The sequence below is a fragment of the Juglans regia genome, chromosome 3 (assembly GCF_001411555.2).
Source record: "Juglans regia cultivar Chandler chromosome 3, Walnut 2.0, whole genome shotgun sequence".
NCBI classification, from domain to species: domain Eukaryota; kingdom Viridiplantae; phylum Streptophyta; class Magnoliopsida; order Fagales; family Juglandaceae; genus Juglans; species Juglans regia.
Window position 1 is genome coordinate 12,863,872 of NC_049903.1, and position 19,336 is coordinate 12,883,207.

A 19,336-nucleotide genomic window follows, 5' to 3' on the forward strand; every position below is an offset into this window, starting at 1 on the left:
TTAAAAATAAAATTTAATTGTATCTTTCTTATTATAAAAATATTATCTTAATAATAATTATATCTCATCATTTAAAAACAGCTCATTCTTGAGAAGATCTTTCCAAAAAAATTATTTTTTATAACCAAAACTTATTTTTAAAACAAACAAACTTGTCATAGTAATTACATTTTTTTATATTCTACAGGAAAATTGAGTACATGCTACCATGTTTGATAAAGATATTGATTTGCGGGATGAAACTTTGCGGGATAACAAATTTAACTTATAATTCCTATCAATTCTAACACAAAATATTATTTTTATCATTTATAGTTGCCGAGCATATGTTGAAGTTGATGAAAAATTTGCAGAAGTAGGTTGCTCAGGAATTGGTTTTATGAATCATACTAGCGAGATATTTGTATTCTAAAATCTTTTCTTTTAAAAGTTACTCCAAATTAACATTTTTTTAATAGTAACAATCCCCTCCAATTTTACCAATTATTTTATCATAATATTGCATTCTTTTCAGCAATTAATATAAAAAAATTATAAATATTGAAGTGTTTATTGATATGGGATATATTGTACTAAAAATTATAAATATATGTTTTCTTTTTTATTCTGAGAATATTTAATATCTTTTTTAACTAAAAAATGTAATAAAACTTTGTCATGTTATATGAAACATTTATTAATATGAGATATATTCTAGTAAATTTACTATACTTTGAATTATTTCTGATATAAATTATTTCCTTTTTATTAATTGTGCAAAACTATTAAATTTGTATAATGTAGGAACATTTACTATATCTAGAAAATATGGTAGCATAAACTTCACAAAGAGAATGGATGATTCAGCTTGGCGCAGACCCTGATCAGCTCAACCAACAACTCCATAAAAACCTCATTATCCTCACAATTGATCCCATACAAGAAGACACAAAATGATTGATCAAACAACCAGGATATTTTTCCCCCATCCATAACATTTTGAACTAATCTTTTTATTGAGCTTGTATTAAACTTGTACTGAATTATGGTCTATTTTGAACTAACGTTTTTGCTGGATAATTTGTCCTAAGATTTAATTATTATACTACGCTTACCTATCATTATCTAAAGATATTTGCTAAAATTTTCTTTTTTTCCCATATACACTAAATTTCATTAATCAATTTTTGATCAAAAGTAAATTATTTCACTCCACTAGACAAATGTGTTTGGACATTGCTACCGGCCGACTGTATATATCCCTTATATATAACAAGTGCCAATAGAAGCAGCTTTCGTCTAATATTATTTATTTTCTTAAATAATTAATGCATCTCATTAATCACTGGTCTTAAAAAGTAGGTCAAGCTAGAAAGTATATATGGGATGCCTTTTTCATACCTTCAGTCATTTTGTGAGGTTGATATGGGTGTAACTTCCAATAAAGTTGATCACTCATGAGCTTGATGGAATCAATGAAAATTATTTATTTTCTTCAAAATTTTGAATTTGTTAGTAAGAAAAGTCACTTAGAAAGTTACTTTTGCGACCCTCTCCTCCCCTCTCTCTCTAGGAAAGGTGGGTTTTTTTTTTTCCTCTATGTCCCTTTGAGAACATAGAGGTTTGTCTCTTAGATAGTGCTTTGAAGAGTTACTAGTGCTTCCCAGTGCTAGCTTGCTATGGACAAGGAGCTCTCCAATCTGTATGAGGGCAATCTCCTTCAAATATGAGAGATTGCCCAATTTTTGCTTCCAATGTGGTGCAATCTAACATACTAAGTTAAGGTGCTCTAGGTCCGTCTTGGATGGAAGAACACGAGAGGAGGAACAATCTCAATATGGTGCAAGGCTCAGGGCAAGTCCTCAGGTGAAGTATGAGCAGTTCCAGCCCAATAACAAGGCAGGGGCGGTGGACTCAGATGATTTTCAGCAGTGTAAGTCCGATGATAAGGGGCATGGAACTGGTGGGAAAGAACTTGACCAAATGGTAATAGATAACTTGGAACAAGCTCCTAATGACCTCAGGATTTCAGGGTGTGACCAGTTGCATGGTACCACCTTTGGTAAAAATCTTAACCAAAAAGATCATGACCTGCCGAATGTGGAAACTTCTTCTAATCTCGAGGTACCCTAAAATTTATCTGGCACACTTGGCAAGGACACTATTCTGTCTAGGTAGCCTGTCGTTACCAATCTGCACCCCTCATCTCAGGAAGTTGACCATGTTGTGGTCCCTGCCCAAGATGACATCCAGGTCAGTTCTACTCCTCTGCTCCTTTTCAGTAGGGTGACTGGAAAAAACAAAAAGTAACTTTTGTCTAACTGGAAAGGAAGGGGCAGGGGTGGAGATGTAAAGTTATCTGTTGGACCTAGTGAAAACCACATGCTTGTGGATAAAAGTAGTAGCACCAAGAAAAGAGCAGGTGGAGAGAAGACCCCTTTGGCCTCTAAAAGAGCTAAGAAATTAGTAGTGGCACAGGCTGTAGCACCATGAAAATTTTATGTTGGAACTGTTGAGGGCTTGGAAACCCTCAGACAGTTCGAGAACTCCACTTGTTGGTGTGAGATAAGGTCCCAAATATGGTCTTTTTAATCGAAACTAAATGTAAAAGAGAGAAACTTGAAGGCATCCGTAATAAATTGGGTTTGGACCTAAGCTCCACAGTGGACTGTATTGGTCGTAGTGGGGGACTAGCAGCCTTCTGAAGGAAGGATATGACTGCTGAATTACATTCACACTCACTTAGCCACATCTCCCTTCAAATTTCAACTGAAAACATGGACAAGAAGTAGCTTGTTATTGGCTTTTATGGGCACCCTGTTGTGGCAAAAAGAAAAGAAAGTTGGAACCTATTGAGACTTTTGAAACCTGATCATAGTGTACCTTGGCTGTGAATGTGAGACTTTAATGAAATTACCTCCCAAGATGAGAAAAGTGGTGCCTCAATTAGACCTCACAAACAAATGGAGGAGTTTAGGCAAGCTCTATTGGACTGTTGTCTAGGGGATCTTGGTTATTAGGGAACCAAATTTACCTGGTGTAACAACCGAGAGAGGGATGACTTTACCAAGGAGAGGTTGGATAGGGCTCTTGTTAACTGTAAGTGGCATAATCTTTATGATTTCAGCCTTGTTTTTGTCCTTCCTGTCCAATGCTCAGACCACTGTCCTCTCTTGATCTATTGCCAAACTCATGAGCCTGCCTTTATTCCTAAACGAAGAATTTTCAGATATTAGTCATCCTGGGCTAGGAAAGAGGACTGTGAGGCAGTAATCAGAAGGGCTTCGAATGGTTCACTCAATAATGGCTCTAGATCAGAAGTGACTGAGAGAGGCATTGAGAGATGTAGATTTCAGTTGAGGGAGTGGAGCAGAACAACACAAAGGAACCAAAGACAACTCAATGCATCGAAAAGGGAACTACTTAGAACCCTACAAGATTCCAACTCAGGTCAATTGAATGAGCATATTAAGCAACTGCAGAAAGAAGTGGATGATTACCTTGAGGAGGAAGACTTAAAATGGCTCCAAAGGGCCAAGCAAAAGTGAATGCAGGAAGGGGATAGAAACACCAAATATTTCCATAAATGTGCCACTCAGAGAAAACAGATGAACTTCATTAATAAACTCTCTAATGAGGATGGTATTCTGGTGACTGGCCAAGAGGAGGTTGGGAAGCTATTTCAATCCTTCTATCTACAACTGTTCTCTTCCTCTAAGCCTGAGGGTATTGCAGACCTTCTAGACACTTTTGAGCCTATAGTTTCAGTTGAGATGAACCTGGCATTAAGTAGAGACTACTCTAGAGAGGAAATTGAAAAGGCCATTTTTGAAATGAACCCTTTCGGTTCCCTTGGTCCTAATGGCTCCCATGGTGTGTTCTATCACAACCACTAGCCAAATGGGAAATGATGTTGTTGCTACAGTGATTGAACTACTCAACTCTAAATAGGGTTTCCAAGCAATAAACCAGACTTTTATTACCCTTATACCCAAGAAAAAGTTCCCTACATTTGTCACAGACTTTAGACCCATCAGCCTTTGTAATGTATTTTACAAAATTATAGCAAAGGTCCTAGCCAATTGAATTATGTCTATTTTGCCCAAACTCATTTCTACTGCCCAAAATGCCTTTGTACTAGGCAGAATGATCTCAGATAACATCATTGTGGCTTATGAACTTATGCACTCTATGCAAACCAGGATGAGAGGCAGAAAAGAGGGTTTCATGACACGATTAAGGCCTATGATAGAGTGTAGTGGAGCTTCCTAACGGTTGTGATGGAGAAAATGGGTTTTAATAGTGGTTGGGTTAAGCTAGTGATGCAATGTGTTTCCACTATTTGTTACTCAATTCTCTTAAATGGCATTCCTCAAGAAAGCTTCAAACCCTCAAGGGGCATTAGACAAGGAGACCCCCTCTCCCCCTACCTCTTTATTCTTTGCTCAGAGATTCTAAGTTCTTCCTTAAACATAGCTGAGCAGCAAGGTTTGATCTCTGGTTTTCCTATAGCTCGAGGTTCTCTGAAAATTAACCACTTATTTTTTGCAGATGATAACCTTGTTTTTTGTAAGGCACATCCCATAGAGTGGAGCAGGTTGCACTTCATCATGGGTACCTATGAGAAAGCCTCTGGTCAGAGACTCAATTTAGAGAAGACGTCTATATTTTTCAATTAGAATACTGGAAAGGAGACTCAACTCAGCATCTTGGACACAGCTGGCATAAAAGCCTCAAGTCCATTTGACAACTATCTGAGTCTTCCCTCCTATGTTGGCAGGCAAAAGTCTAGGGTATTTTCTTCTATCTTGGACAAGATCAAATCTCAAATGGGGAGTTGGAAGACAAACATGTTATCTCAGGCAGGAAAGGAGATATTTCTCAAATCAGTGATCCAATTAATCCCCACCTATAGCATGGCCATATTCAAAATTCCTAAAAGTATCCTTAGGGGTATAAACAAGCTGATGCAATCCTTCTGGTGGGGGCTAAAAGAGCACAAGTCCAAACTGCACTGGCTGAACTGGAAGGGGCAAATCAAGAAGGGGTGGGGTCTAGGATTTAGGGACTTTGAACATTTCAATCTTGCCTTAATAGCTAAGCAAGGTTGGAGGGTCCTTCAAAATCCTTTTTGTTTGGCTGCTCGTGTCCTACAAGCTAAGTATTACCCCAACTCAGACTTCCTCACTGCTAAATTAAAAACCAGTGACTCATTTGTGTGGAAAAGCATAATCTCAACTAGGCCTCTTTTGCATGATGCATTAATATGGAAGATAAGGAATGGGAAAAGTGTAAGCATCTGACATGACAAGTGGATTCCTACTACTACATCCTCCAGGATCCAATCCCCACCAAAGATTCATGATGATGCAGCAAAGGTGACCATGCTAATTGATCAGGACACCCTACAGTGGAACTTAACCGTGATCAAGAACATTTTCTGTAAGTCTGAAGTTGAAGCTATTACTAGAATCCCAATTAGTCCTTGCAAAAGTCTAGATCTCTTGACCTGGAGATGTATTGCTAATGGTATGCTTTTAGTCAAATCTGCCTATCATCTCTAAGGTTCAATCATAGTAGACAGCCTGAGCCAAGCCTTGAGGGCTATAAAAAATTCTAATATGTGGCACAATATTTGCAGCCTAATGGGACCTAATTCTATCAGGATGTTCATATGGAAAGTAGCTAAAGAGATTGTTCCCATAAAACTTAATCTGCACAAGAGGAAGGTGGTGGAATCTCCCATGTGTCCAATCTGTATAGATTACCCAGAGACTGTTACTCATGCCTATAGTGCTGTAAGGCTGCCTAAGATGTATGGAGCTTGAGATCGAGAAGGCTCCATAAGTGTAGTATTGATGATGCCCCTTTCAGTGAGATCCTGATTTACTTATTCTCTTGTATGTCTGAAGAGGAACTTTCTAAAATTGCCATAACTGCCAAAAGCATATGGCAAAGAAGGAATACTTGGGTTTTCGATTCCAAGCTCTCTCTCTCTCTCCCCCCCCCCCCCCACCCCCCAAGAGCAAGTCTCTAGCCTAGTTTCTATGAATCTATCTAATCTTAATATATGCCATGTATCTTAAATCCTCAAGGTCACTCCTGCTTCCCCCTTAGCTTAGTGGTTTGTGCCCCCTGCTAATTTCTATAAGGTCAACCGGGATGTAGCTATAGATAAAGGCCAGTGCAAGGTGGGCATTGGAGTGGTGGTTAGAGATTGGAATGGCAAAGTTGCTGCCACTCTAAGATCTTCTTGTGCCTTGTTCCTTGACCCCCTTTTGGGTGAAACAGTTGCAGCTTTGAAAGCTTTCATGCTATGCATTGATCTACAGTTACCATGTATTGTGCTTGAAGGTGACTCTCTAAGTGTGGTAAAGGCTATCAATGGTGTGGAGGAAGACTGGAGCTCAGCGGATCTACTTATCAAGGACATCAAGAAGTTGCTAGTCTGTATGTAAAGCTGGTCTGTGAGTCACGTACCTAGGACGTTCAATGTAGTGGCACACTGCTTGGCTAAAAGTGCCTTAGGTCTCTCTAAGGAGAGTATTCTTGTAGAGGATTATTCTCCTTGTATTTACAATCTACTCTAATTTGAGTTATGAATGAAGGCATTTTCTTTCAAGAAAAAAAGAAAGTCACTTTTGCTAAAGAACATACAAAAATCCGAGAAAAAAAATATTAAAAGAAAATTATTCAATTCAGTCATGTTAGTGCCAAATGGTATGAAAATTCATCTTCATTCAAGAAAATGGGGAAACAATTATTCAATTAAGCCAAGTTGTTCTGTCAGATGATATGCTAAGTATCATTTCCTTTCTTTGTTGATGAATTAGGATTTATTAATTACATTAAACCAGAATAGTACAAGTGATGATGAACTCCTACGAAACAACTATTTAAACGATAGCTGTAATGCAAGATACAGTTTTAGGATAAGTAAGTTCCGCGCACTTGTTTAAGAAAAAGTGGAGTCTGTTATTAAAAAAATATTTCTTCCTGTGGATCTCAGATTTATTCATTTTTTTAAAAATGTGTGTAGAATTTGAATATGACCCTCGCGTCGTAGTGATGTTAGGAAGTCGAAAAGTTGGAACTGCCTGTAGACTCTCAATAAGCAGGTAAAGTAGTCGGGTAGCTAAAAGGCTAGACCTGCGCTTCGCCGTGAGGGAGGTGGGGCAATCGAAAGGCTGGACCCATCTGTTGACTTTCAACAGGAAGGTAAAGTAGTTGGGTAGTGCAGAGGCTAGAGCCATGCTTCGCCCTTTGGGAGGTCGGGCAGTCGGAAGACTGGACCCACCTGTTGACTCTCAATGGGAAGGTAATGGAGGAGATGCTTGACCATGATACAAAAGCTAGACCGGTTAGCATAGATAATCCCCAATCACAAGTGTGAGATTTGCAAACCTCAATTGTCTCGCTAGAGTGTGGTGAAGGTTTAGGGCGCGCCGGCAAGGCCTATGGGTAGCCATGTTTCAGTGATGATGAAGGTATGGAGTGCTTACATGCATGTTAATGCCAAGAAATTCATTTTATTCGAGACATATTAAGACGTCTAAATGGTGTCTAGGTGGGGCTGTGTACAAAGCAGGTTGATTTAGCTATTGTAGCCGATTTTTGGCTAACTGAGATTCAACGTAGCTCACATACTACCTTTTTTCTTCTTTTTTTTTTTCTTTTCTTTTGAACTACATCTTCGAGCAAAATTCATTATTGTCATGTAAAGTATTGTTGTCGGGAAAGGTACTTCAGCTGTGCAGCTTGTGGTTAGGTGACCCGTGGCCTAAAAGCTTTGTGTTTGAGAGAGTTTGTGGTTGAGGAGCTTTGTGTCTGAGAAGTGCATGGTTAAGGGGCTTCACGTCTGAGCGGATGTTATCCGTGCAATTACTATCTGAGCAATTGCTATCCGTTTAGTTGCTGTCTGAGATACAAGTGGCCATGATGGCTTCTTGCTGGCACGTTGATGGAAGGCCGAGTAACTCCAAGCCCAGCTTGAGATGTATGCTCAACTGCTGGCATGGCCGAGATAGGTGGATGTCCTCGAGCATGTGATGGCCGAGAAGCGAGTGGTGGCCGGGATGCAGGTGGCTTAGCAACATGCATGCGGTCGAGATGGGTGCTCAAGCTGAACTGAGCCAGGCTGTGCAACTCACCCTGTAGTCTTCTCCTGCTGTGTGACCGGAGTTTTTTGTTGCTGGATAACTCATAGTGGTTGATGCTAGGGGCCTTCACTGTCAGTGGGGAGCCCATGAAGTGATCATCGCCACGCGATGGTTTTTACCATGTGCAAGCCCATGCACGTGGTTTACTTGGTGGCTCCTCCTACGTGGGGGGTGGTCAGGGACCATTCCAGTAGGGACAGTGGATGTCGGTGGTCCACATGGTGGCCGCGAGAGTCCATGCCATGCCGGGACGAGGCAGGGCCATGGAGCTTTGATCTCATGCAATCCAATGCATGTGGCGTGCATTGCGTATGTCACCTTCATGGGGGGTGGTCGGGGACCACCCCGGAGGAGACAAACGATGCTGACGGTTCACGTGGTGGCCGCCGGCACCCTTGTCGTGCAACGCCTGGGCTGTGGCTGAGTAGCTTCGACAGATTTACGTGGTTTGACATAATGCCTATGTCCACGAGTCATTTGGGAGGGGGAGAATCCACTATTATATAATTGTTTTATAGTCTTTCATGGTATCTCATCCTCATTGTACATTGAAGATCGAAGATCTATCTCCTGGTGGAGATCTTATCTCTAAAACTCATGTCGCCAGGTTGAAGAAGCTGAATGAGAAGCCGAAGTAGCAGTATAGAGGCTGCCCCTAGAAGCCGTATGATCCCTTTCTTTTATTCTCTGCCCTTCATTCCTTTATGTCACATCTCCAATCATTTATGTCACGTCTCATCTTTTCCTCCTGACACCCTTTCCATCCTCAGCCTTTTGTCTCCTCATACTTTATCTCTTTCTTCCCTCCTGATGAGTCCTCCAACCATGGGTTGGGCTTGCAAAACCACTTTGGACCTGAGATATTTTATCCCTTAGCTCCAACAACTATTTAAACAAGAGTTGTACTGTAAGATATAGTTTTAGGTTGTTCAAGTCGATAGAATCAAGGTTGCTCAAAAAGTGGATTCAGGTTTGGTGAAGCTAGTGGAAGAAGTTGGGAACGAGGACAAATCTGACTTTAGTGTTTTCGAGGATGGAGTTTTAAGGTTTAGAGTTAGATTGTGCGTGCCAGCTAATGATGAATTGAAAAGGGTAATTCTTCAAGAAGCACACCGTTCTTTGTACAAAGTTCACTCGGGGAGTACCAAGTTGTATTGAGACTTGAGAGAATCTTTTTTGTGGGATGGTATGAAAAGAGAAATTACTAAATTTGTGGAACAGTGCCTAACTTGCCAACAGGTGAAGGCAGAGCATCAGAGACTAGCAAGATTATTACAGCCACTCCAGATTCTAGAGTGCAAGTGGGAGCATATCTCCATGGACTTTGTGACAGGCCTACCAAGGACATTAAGCGGGCAAGATGCTATATGGGTGATCGTGGATCGCTTAACGAAGACCACACACTTTGTGCCCATCAAAGTTTCTTACAAGCTAGAGAAGTTAGTTGAGCTATATGTGCAGGAGATAGTGAGGTTGCATGGAGTACCGATATCCATTGTGTCGGATAAAGACCCTTGCTTCACTTCCAAGTTTTGGCAAAGCTAAGAAGAGGCAATGGGTACTAAGTTAAGTTTCAGTACTGCTTTTCACTCTCAGACAGATGGGCAGTCAGAAAGGACTATTCAGATCTTAGAAGATATGTTGAGGGTATGTGTGATGGATTTTAAGAGAACTTGGATGCGACATCTACCATTGGCCTAGTTTGCTTACAATAATAGTTTCCAGGCTAGCATTAGAATGGCACCCTACGAGGTTTTGTACTGTAGAAGGTGTAGATATCCATTGTATTGGGATGAAGCAGGTGAAAGGAAATTCTTGGGGCCAAAGATTATTCAGCAGACCACATAGAAGATAGATACCATTTGGGCTAGAATGAAAGCAGCTCAGAGCTGACAAAAGAGTTATATAGATAAATACCGCCACCAATTAGAGTTTGAGGTTGGAGATAAAGTATTTTTTAGGATAACAGCGATGAAAGGAGTTATGAGATTTGGAAAGCAGGGTAAGTTGAGCCCAAGATATAATGGATTGTTTGAGATTCTTAATCAGATTGGACCAGTGGCTTACAGGGTGGCACTACCACCGGCATTCTCGGGAGTGCATAATGTGTTTCATGTGTCTATGTTGAGAAAGTACATCCATGAATCCACCCACATTATAGATCATGAACCACTTCAGATTCAAGAGGATATGACCTACACTGGGGAGCCAATACGGATTGTGGACAGGAAAGAGCAAGTGTTACGGACTCGAACTATCCCTTTGGTTAAAGTGTTGTCGAATAATCATGCTATCAACGAAGCGTTTTGGGAATTCGAGGAAGAGATGCGAGTTAAGTACTCTCACTTGTTCAATGAGAATTTTTACAGCTCATAGAAAATTTCGAGGACGAAATTTTTGTAAGGGGAGGAGGATGTAAGACCTAGTGCCGTGTCCCACATTCCCTAAATGTCATCGTTTAGGTAGATATTTTTTCCCCCACCTGCTTTCGTTTATTTTTTTATATTATATTATATTCTTTTCTTTTCTTCTCTCCTTTCCGATAGTTTCTCCCTCTCTTTCTCTTTTCGGTTTTCCTTTATGTTTCTCTTCCAACCGATTTTCACTCACCCAGTATTTATTCTCCCCACATTCTTTACGGTTTATTTCTTCTTTTGTTTCTCTCACACCAGTTTCCTCTCAACAGTCGCCCCCTCTCATCTCCTCTCTATTGACCTCCTGTGAATTTCAATGACTTTCCAGTGAGTTTGGTGCGGCGATTTTGGGTGAAAACTCAAACTTTGGTTGTCGAGAGTTCCTCCAATTGGTAAACTTTCTCTTTTCTCTTTCCCTCTCTAAGATTTCACATCTCTCTTCCTCTCACATGAAATGGCTATTGAATAGAATATGTTTTTTGAAAGTGCAGTATGTGGTTTTGGTGGATTTTCTGTGCGTCTTCGTGTTTGTTGTGGTGCCGTGATTACGTTGTTCTACTCGGTTTCTCATAACCGTAGAGCCTCCAACGTAAGTTATTCACATAGTTGGGTAATTTTTCTCTCTTGAAGAAACAAAATTCTGACTTTCTCACTGAATCACAGGAATTTGTTTTCATCTCTAGACAGTGTTGCGTCGCTCCTTTCTTTCATCGATCACCACTCGACGCTAGGTATAAGATCTTGTTGTAAACTTTCTTAGTCACCTGTTTACGTATGTAAGAAGAATAGAATTTGATTTGTTAGATTTGTGCTTTAGAAATAAATAGTAGTGGGTCTTGTTGGGTGCCGATTAAAATTTAGAAGTGTTTGATTTTCTTTTTGTGGAGTTGTGAACGGAGAAAAACGTTTAATGTGTAGTGCTATTTGGTTGAGTTGTTGGTGATTACTTGGAGTTATGGGATGCTAAAATGGGTTTGATTTGTTGATTATTTGAGTTGACGATGGTTTTGGTGGGTGTATAGGCCAATATTGAAGTTGGTATATGGTATTTTGGGTTGAAGTGTGGACTGTCCAGATTATTATTTGGATGTGTGAGTGAGTTATTTTGCTGAAATATGATTTAGAATTTGGGTCTTAATTTTAGATCGAAATTGTGTTGTTGGTCTTTAATACTTAGTTTATATATTTTATTTTTATGAATAGGTGACGAGATTGATAGATGTCGTTTTCAAGGATTAGATAATACGTTGTAAGAGTTATGTAAGCGAGGTTCCTATGATAAATTTGCATAAAAAAAAAAAGGAAAATGAACTGAGGTTGGTTTGTAAAATATGCATGATATGTTTTTAAAAGAAAACATGAAAACAACCTCAGTATATGTGTTTTGCATTCACCCATGAAAATCTATATGAAGGAGAAAAATGCTTTTTGACATGAATAGTATGGATATGAGCAATATTTGACATGTTTATGAAATGTACAAAAGAGCGAATATGAAAATTGAGATGTTTATACATATGATATGAAATGTTTTGGATCTGTTATTGATCATTTGAAAATGATACTGCCTGGTTTGATATGATATGGATATGAAAAACCTTTGGCATACTTATCTGTTTTGATTCTGATTCTGAATATGGTTCTAATATGATTATATGGGTTCACGTGATATGGTTGGTACCATCATGATATGATATGATATGAGTGCACCTTTTGGAAACAAAGTGGTTGTTTATGTGTTCTTTCATGTGTACACACTCGGGGCTCCGAGATTAAAAAAGGGAAAGTTTCACAATATGATACTGTCTGGTTTGGCCACTGGGGATAGCACAACCCTACCACGGGGGTTAAACATGGTATATGATATGATACGATACGATATGACATCATAAGATGAAAATGTTCAGTTATGTTATGCCAAAGCGTTCTTGAATATGAAAATGGTTTATGAATATAAAAAGATTGACAAGTCGCTCTGATTTTCTGATAATACGTTTTGAGATGTACATATGAAAATGAAATGTTTTGCTTCTGCATACCAAACTTTCTAAAAATGGCTCATGTTTACACACTAGTATAGGTTTTCTGCTTACTGAGTTGTTGATAACACACCACTTATCTTCATTATTTTTTAGATGATATTGATGACCCAGCTAGGGTTCAAGAATAGAAATTGGAGCTTAACTAGATATGGATTGAAGGTCGAGTACCTAAGGGTACCATTGTTAGTAGAAGGGTTTGACTTGAGTATTTGAAATTCTTTATGTTATTTGGATCTATTGAGACTTAAGGTGTATCAGTTTGTTACGTTGAGATTTAATTATGTTTTTGGTTTATTAGGACTTAAATTTTTATCAGTTTAATATGTTATGAATACCGAGAGATTGTGGACCCCTTAGTTTATTATTATTGCATTAATGACTTTGTGGAGTTTTTAATATGGTTATTTAGAAGATATGAGATTGATTTTACTTAAGAAGTCTTTGGAGATTTTTAGATATGTTGGGTGACATGTTTATAAGTGACAGGTGGTAATTCTCCACCCCACCCTGATATGGGGCGTTAAATTTAGCCACTTTTTTTAAAACATGAGCAGAATTTAAACAATGGAGCAAAGAGCATGTTTCATGGTGTCGACGTGCTGCATGGGAATTAAGAGTGGGATGCTGGTGGTCGAAATAGGGAGATTGGCAGTCGGGGAACACATGCAGGCCGGGACTACGTGTAGCTTGAAATGGAGTAGTGTGCATTATGGTTACTGGCAGATCGACGGCTGGTGAATATGGTCGTGTAGGGGGTGCGTGCAACTCTTTGGAGGCTTGAAGGCGACAAATCATTGATTATCAATCATCCAAAAAGACAAGAAAAAATAGAAAACACTTAAAGAAAATTGCGCAATTAAACGTTGAGGGAGATCATTAGGGATCGAGCTGAGAGAAGAGTTGGAAGAATGGGCCATTGGCGTTGAGACTTGAGAAGACCCTCCTGCACAGATCTTTTATTAAATAAGTGAATCACACAAAGAAAAAAAAAAAAAAAAAATTCTAGTTAAAATCTACCCTTTTATAAAAGATTTACGCAGAACTTATATAATTAGCGCATGCCTAGAAAATAAATGGGTACTCCATTGCTACTTAATTATTAACTATGAGTGCAATATATAACTGATCACGGATAAGTAGATGATGTAGATCAGTACTTTAAATGTTCGTCTCTTCATTTGGGATGATCCTCATGGTATCGAGATGTGATTTCCCACGGAGTTCCCGTGAAAAAAAAGCCCTAAAGTAATCGGCAACACCAATTCTTTTGAACAAAGCAGGTGATTTCTCCGAAGAAATAAGACTTGGTGCTGGTCCCATATCTCCATCCAGCTTTGGGCTGTAAAATGTGGCAATCGAGAGCCTCTCCTTCTTCTTGTTCACCGTGGCCCGATGCTCAATGCTTCGGTATGTTCCATTTGTCACGATCTGCATGTACCTCATGTAGCAAAGCCCCTTTAATTTCACATATATATATGTATCGACAAAAGGCTTTAATAACTACAGGACATGATTTAATATTCAATCTCTTTTTTCCCTATTTTCTTATACGATAAATTACTGTATATTTTACTTTAAATTGAAATAATTTTATATGTTTCATCAATTATAAAATTATTTTTATTAAATATCTTCTTGACAAAATACCCCTTCACTTATATATATCTTCCTTATACTTAAAAGCGCCTATCGCCCAATGAACAGTAATAAACAGTGACATCAACAGTAATCACACGGCAAAATCACAAATCCGCAAATCTCGTCCCTCTCTTCTCTGCATCCTCCAATCCAAGCAAAATCAAAGAGGCAAAACCGAAGCAAAACCACAGCAAATCCTCCATAAAATCATCACAAAAATACACGGTAAAATCACAAAATCATCATAAAATTTTCACAAAAATACCACAAATTAACAAAATCACCACAAGGCAAAATCACAAATCCGCAAATCTCGTCCCTCTCTTCTCTGCATCCTCCAATCCAAGCAAAATCAAAGAGGCAAAACCGAAGCAAAACCACAGCAAATCCTCCATAAAATCATCACAAAAATACACGGTAAAATCACAAAATATCATAAAATTTTCACAAAAATACCACAAATTAACAAAATCACCACAAGGCAAAATCACAAAACCGCAAATCTCGTCCCTCTCTGCATCCTCGAACGAAAACCACAGAGGCAAAACAAAAATACCATAAGGAGATATGGGCGTCCGTGAGGGAAGGTGAGCATCCATGGTGGCTCGGCTGAGCGTGAGGACGGCTACGAGAGGTGGTCGGTGGCGAAAGGAGGTCCCGGTGGTGGTGCGGTGGCCAGAGGAGGTGGAGCTCTGCCGTGGGTGTGGAGAACCCGTGCAAGAGAGAGGTAGATTTTGTGGGAGCAAATGGCATGGAGATGGAGGCCGAGCTCGCTGGAGGGGGATGGCCGGTGGGAGAGGAGACTACCGTGGAGGTGGTGGCGCCGGAGGATGGCGTACGGCGGCGCAGTAGTATCAAATCCATTCGGGCTGTGCACAGTCGAGAGAGAGGGAGACCAGTGTGTGGGGACTCGCCGGAGTGAGGTGGTGCCGGTGGAAGAGGCGGTGAGGCTCACCGACGCACGGCGGCGTCGGGCTGGGCAGAGGAAGATTCAGCTGGGAGGAGGGGCAGCGTACCGCGTACGCGTGAGCCGAGGGAGGAGAGAGAGAGGGGAGGGAAAAGTAAGGGAGAAAGGAAAAAATATAAGAGTTTATTCACTTCTTTCATTTTGGGATCCTCAAAATAATTTAACAATAAAAGATTAAAATACTGATTTAAATATACATAAATATTAATTTAATTAAAAATATTGAAATAAATTAAATAAATAATAAAATTTTATTAAATATTTTTAAGAAATTCATCTCAATTCTTTATTTTAAATTTTTAGATTTGATCTAACAATATAAATTTAAACATTAATTTAAACTAATTTAAAATTTAAATAATTAATATATAAATATCATATTATACATAAACTATCAAATTTAATTTATTAAATATTAATCTTCCATCATTAAATAAATGATAAAATTTTACTAAATATTTTTAAGAAATTAAAATTATATAAATAATTAGAATTTTAACATAATTTAAATATGATAATATTCTTAATTAATTAAATTAGGCAAACGTGCGTGGGGAAAATGTTAGTTTTTAGGTTTTAAATTACAACCCTTCATCTTTAATCTTCAGATTTAATCTAACGATAGAAGTTTAAATATTGATTTAAACTAACATAAAACAAATAACTAAAATATAAATATTCTACCATACACTTAAAATTAATTTTAATTTATAAAATATTAATTTTTCATCATTAAGTAAATGATAAAATTTTACTGAATATTTTTAATAGAAAATATTTTTAATAGAAAGTTTTACTGAATATTTTTAATAGAAAAAAACTATATAATTAATTTAAATTTTTAATATAATTTAAATTCCATAATAAATTATGAATATAAATAAATAATAATTTTATTCATATAAATTAAATTATTTTAATATTAGAAATTATTATTTATTTATTTTTTTAAATTATGAATATAAATAAATAATAATAATTTGCACGTTAGCCACCACTAGTATATATATAAGTGCACAAATCATGATCATGAAGCTTAACACGTAAAAGGAAAGTCAAAAGTTGTGCCCCAGCTAGCCTGTGCGCCATCACTTCTTCTCACCAGCCTCATATATACTTGTTTTCTAAAAACATCTTATCTTATTTCATCTTATCCCACCTCATCATTACAACTTTTTCAAATCTCCACACAAAATAAAATAAACAATTCAATTTTTTCAAATCTCAAAACAACAATAATATTAAAAAATATATTCTAACAATATTTTATTCAACTTTTTAACTTTAATCTCAACTCATCTCATCTCATCTCATCTCATTTCTGAAAACAAACGAGCCTAAGTTTATCACGTTTTATATATAAATATGCGTTTATATATGCAATGATTCATCTAAAAAAAATATGAAAAATACTTGAAGTGGGTCTTTGCCCGCAGCTTGAATTGGCGACAAAGGAGGTTTTTCTTTTTATTATTATTATTCTTTTCGAAATCTTGGGCTACGTACTTACCTCCAGAGCATCACCTATGTTGACAACAAAAGCGTTAGGCAGAGGTTTAACTGGAATCCACATCCCGTTTTTCCTAATCTGTAGGCCTTCGACCTCATTGATTTGCAGGAGGATTGTTAGGGCAACGGGATCAGAGTGAGGATTGAGACCAATGGCAAGCTCTGGCTGCGGACATGGAGAATAATAGTTCATCCTCATACCTTGCCATCCTTCTTCAAACAACTCCCTCATTTCCCTAGCTTCCATTCTCAGAGCTTTTGCCATTAGGTCTAGGATTTTTACTGCAAGAGCTTTTAATTCAGCTGAGTAAGCTTCTAAGTTGTCTCTGCAAAGAAGATATTTTTCAGTGATCTTTTACTCGATTGATCAAGTGCATTAATTATTATATCTAAAGTTCGGAGAAATGCACGTTTCATTCTTAATCCCCAAATATATATCTATTTAAATAAAAGTGATGCCTTTTGCCTTTATGCCCTTATTGATTGCTATCTACCTACCCCGTATAATAATAAAAACACCACTAGAAAACAGAGAAAAGATAAATTATTTAATAATATAACAGCAACTTACAAAGTTGAAATCAGAAAAAAAATACCATTTTTTTAGATATTTTGATTTTAGATATTATCATCTTATAATATTATTATAAAATGTATTATAAAAAAATTGGGTATGTAATTTAAAAAATTATTATCATATATTTATAAATAAAATAAAATTATTATAAATATTATAAAATTATTTATAAGACGCACATCTATCGATCTCCTCTTTAATAACTTAAAACCATCTCATCTCACTTCCAATCCAAATATACAAAATTTTTAAAAATATCTCAACTGATCAATAATTTCATTATTATTCATAAATTATCTTAATTCATTTCATCTCATATCTCAATCAGTGGATCTGGTCTCCATATTAATTGGTATTCTCATTATTATGTCCAAAAAGCCTTTATTGGTGATTAAATGGATCTCCCCTCTTTTTGGCTATGAATATATGACTAATTTTTCCATTAAGCAAACTACATGTACGTACTATCTCAATATTAAAACCAATTATTGAATTGTGCAAATTTAGAGATAATTTATATACAGAGAGAGAGAGATCAGAGAACCTCAATGGGAGTGGGAGCTTGGGAAACAAGTGGGGCTTCCTCAAATAGGTAGGAAGAGTGACCATGTAGAAAAGGTCTCCCCAGTCAAGCTTCTGCTCCTCAGAGACGACAAAGGCCTGCCCAAATCCCTCTACATCTCCTCCTTGTTGCCAATATTTCTTCTTCTCCTCCATTGGGAGTTCAAAAAATTCTTGAATGCCAGACTTCACATTCTCCAACAACGAACTGCTCACCCCATGGTTTATCAGCTGTAATATATATAATAATTAATCCATATTCGTTTAAGATAACGTACATGAGTACTACTAGTCCATCACCAATTTTTCTTTTTTAAATTATTGCTAATTCTAGATGCGAGAAAATACCTGGAAGAAACCCCATTCCTGAGAAGCAAGGTGCAACTTGTCGAGCTCTGAGAAATCGTCGTTGTTGGAAAGTAAGGTTTGCATGTCGATGACAGGGAGTTGAGGTAAAGAGGAGGTATTTGAGATGAGGGGAGGATCTTGATGGGGCCTCACATATCGTGGTGGAATTGTAGTCATCGTCTCCTTGGCCAGATCTTGAACCCATGGCACTGCAAGAGATCTTCCCAGGTTCAGTAGCTGTTCTTGATTATCCATAGCTTTTAACAGATCATATATCATATATCAACCAAAAAGCCACAGTGATGTATATATAATATGTTCCTGTCTCTGTGTTAACTTCGTTGATAGCTAACTTCCCACTCTTTATACACGAGTAAGGTTAGATATTATAAGTTGGTGTCCAGTAGGTTTGGGGAGTGAGATGAGAATTTTGTATTTTATTTTGAAGTTTAAAATATTAAGTTTTAATATTATTATTATTTTGGAATTTGAAAAAGGTGTATTGGGATTTTAAAAAGTTGAATTGTTTATAATATTTTGTATGGAAATTTGAAAAATGTGTAATGATGAGATGAGATGAGATGAGAATTTTGTGTTTTGGTTGATGTCCCAAACCTACCCTTAAGAGTTTGGATGTTGAAGTGAGTTGAGTTGAGATGATAAAATATTGTTAGAATATTATTTTTTAATATTATTATTATTTTGAGATTTGAAAAAGTTGAATTGTTTATTATATTTTGTGTTGGAATTTGAAAAAATTATAATGATGAGTTGAGATGAGTTGAGAGTATTTTATGATCCAAACGCAGTCTAAATTTTGTCTGGCTACGTTCCAATGGTAAGATGGGTTTAGTTAAGTTGTGAATAATAATATTATATGAATCTCGTTTAATTTTTTAAGACTGAAATGTGTTTAACATTTTAAGTTAAAATGTATGGAATAGATTAAGATTGGTTTAATTTTTTATAGGAAATTGAAAAAGTAATAGATTATATCAATGATTAGTTTGAAATGATCAATTAAGACGAGTTGAGTTGATAAGTAGAGGTTTATATAGTGAATTGAGATGAGATGAATTGTGATATTGAAAGTTGAATAAAATATTAATGTTAGAACATTATTTTTTAAAATGATTATTATT

At 37.2% G+C, this 19,336-nt stretch overlaps 1 protein-coding gene across 3 annotated transcripts; it reads right to left on the bottom strand.

Annotated features, from left to right (window-relative positions):
- Nucleotides 1-13,360: 13,360 nt before the first annotated feature.
- On the bottom strand, nt 13,361-18,537 carry LOC108998055 (protein SRG1-like). Of its 3 annotated transcripts, none has more exons than XM_018974487.2 (5): nt 18,195-18,537; nt 17,830-18,077; nt 16,710-17,034; nt 13,752-14,022; nt 13,361-13,537 (listed from the first exon to the last, which is right to left on the bottom strand). In XM_018974487.2, exons 1-4 carry the CDS (start codon nt 18,471-18,473, stop codon nt 13,753-13,755), a joined length of 1,122 nt encoding a protein of 373 aa, XP_018830032.2. In that variant the 5' UTR covers nt 18,474-18,537; the 3' UTR covers nt 13,361-13,537; nt 13,752. The 3 variants fall into 3 exon arrangements, with proteins under 3 accessions (XP_018830032.2, XP_035543978.1, XP_018830031.2); XM_035688085.1 differs by having other exon boundaries at nt 13,361-13,547; XM_018974486.2 differs by lacking the exon at nt 13,361-13,537 and having other exon boundaries at nt 13,595-14,022.
- Nucleotides 18,538-19,336: the final 799 nt, after the last annotated feature.

Bases quoted from the DNA above. Each gene is read 5' to 3' on its own strand.
- LOC108998055 (XM_018974487.2), bottom strand. From the start codon at position 18,473: ATGATATATGATCTGTTAAAAGCTATGGATAATCAAGAACAGCTACTG. The intron at 18,078-18,194 runs GTATTTTCTCGC...TATATATTACAG, and splicing joins AGGAATGGGGTTTCTTCCAG to CTGATAAACCATGGGGTGAG. The intron at 17,035-17,829 runs GTTCTCTGATCT...TCTTCTTTGCAG, and splicing joins AAGCTCCCACTCCCATTGAG to AGACAACTTAGAAGCTTACT.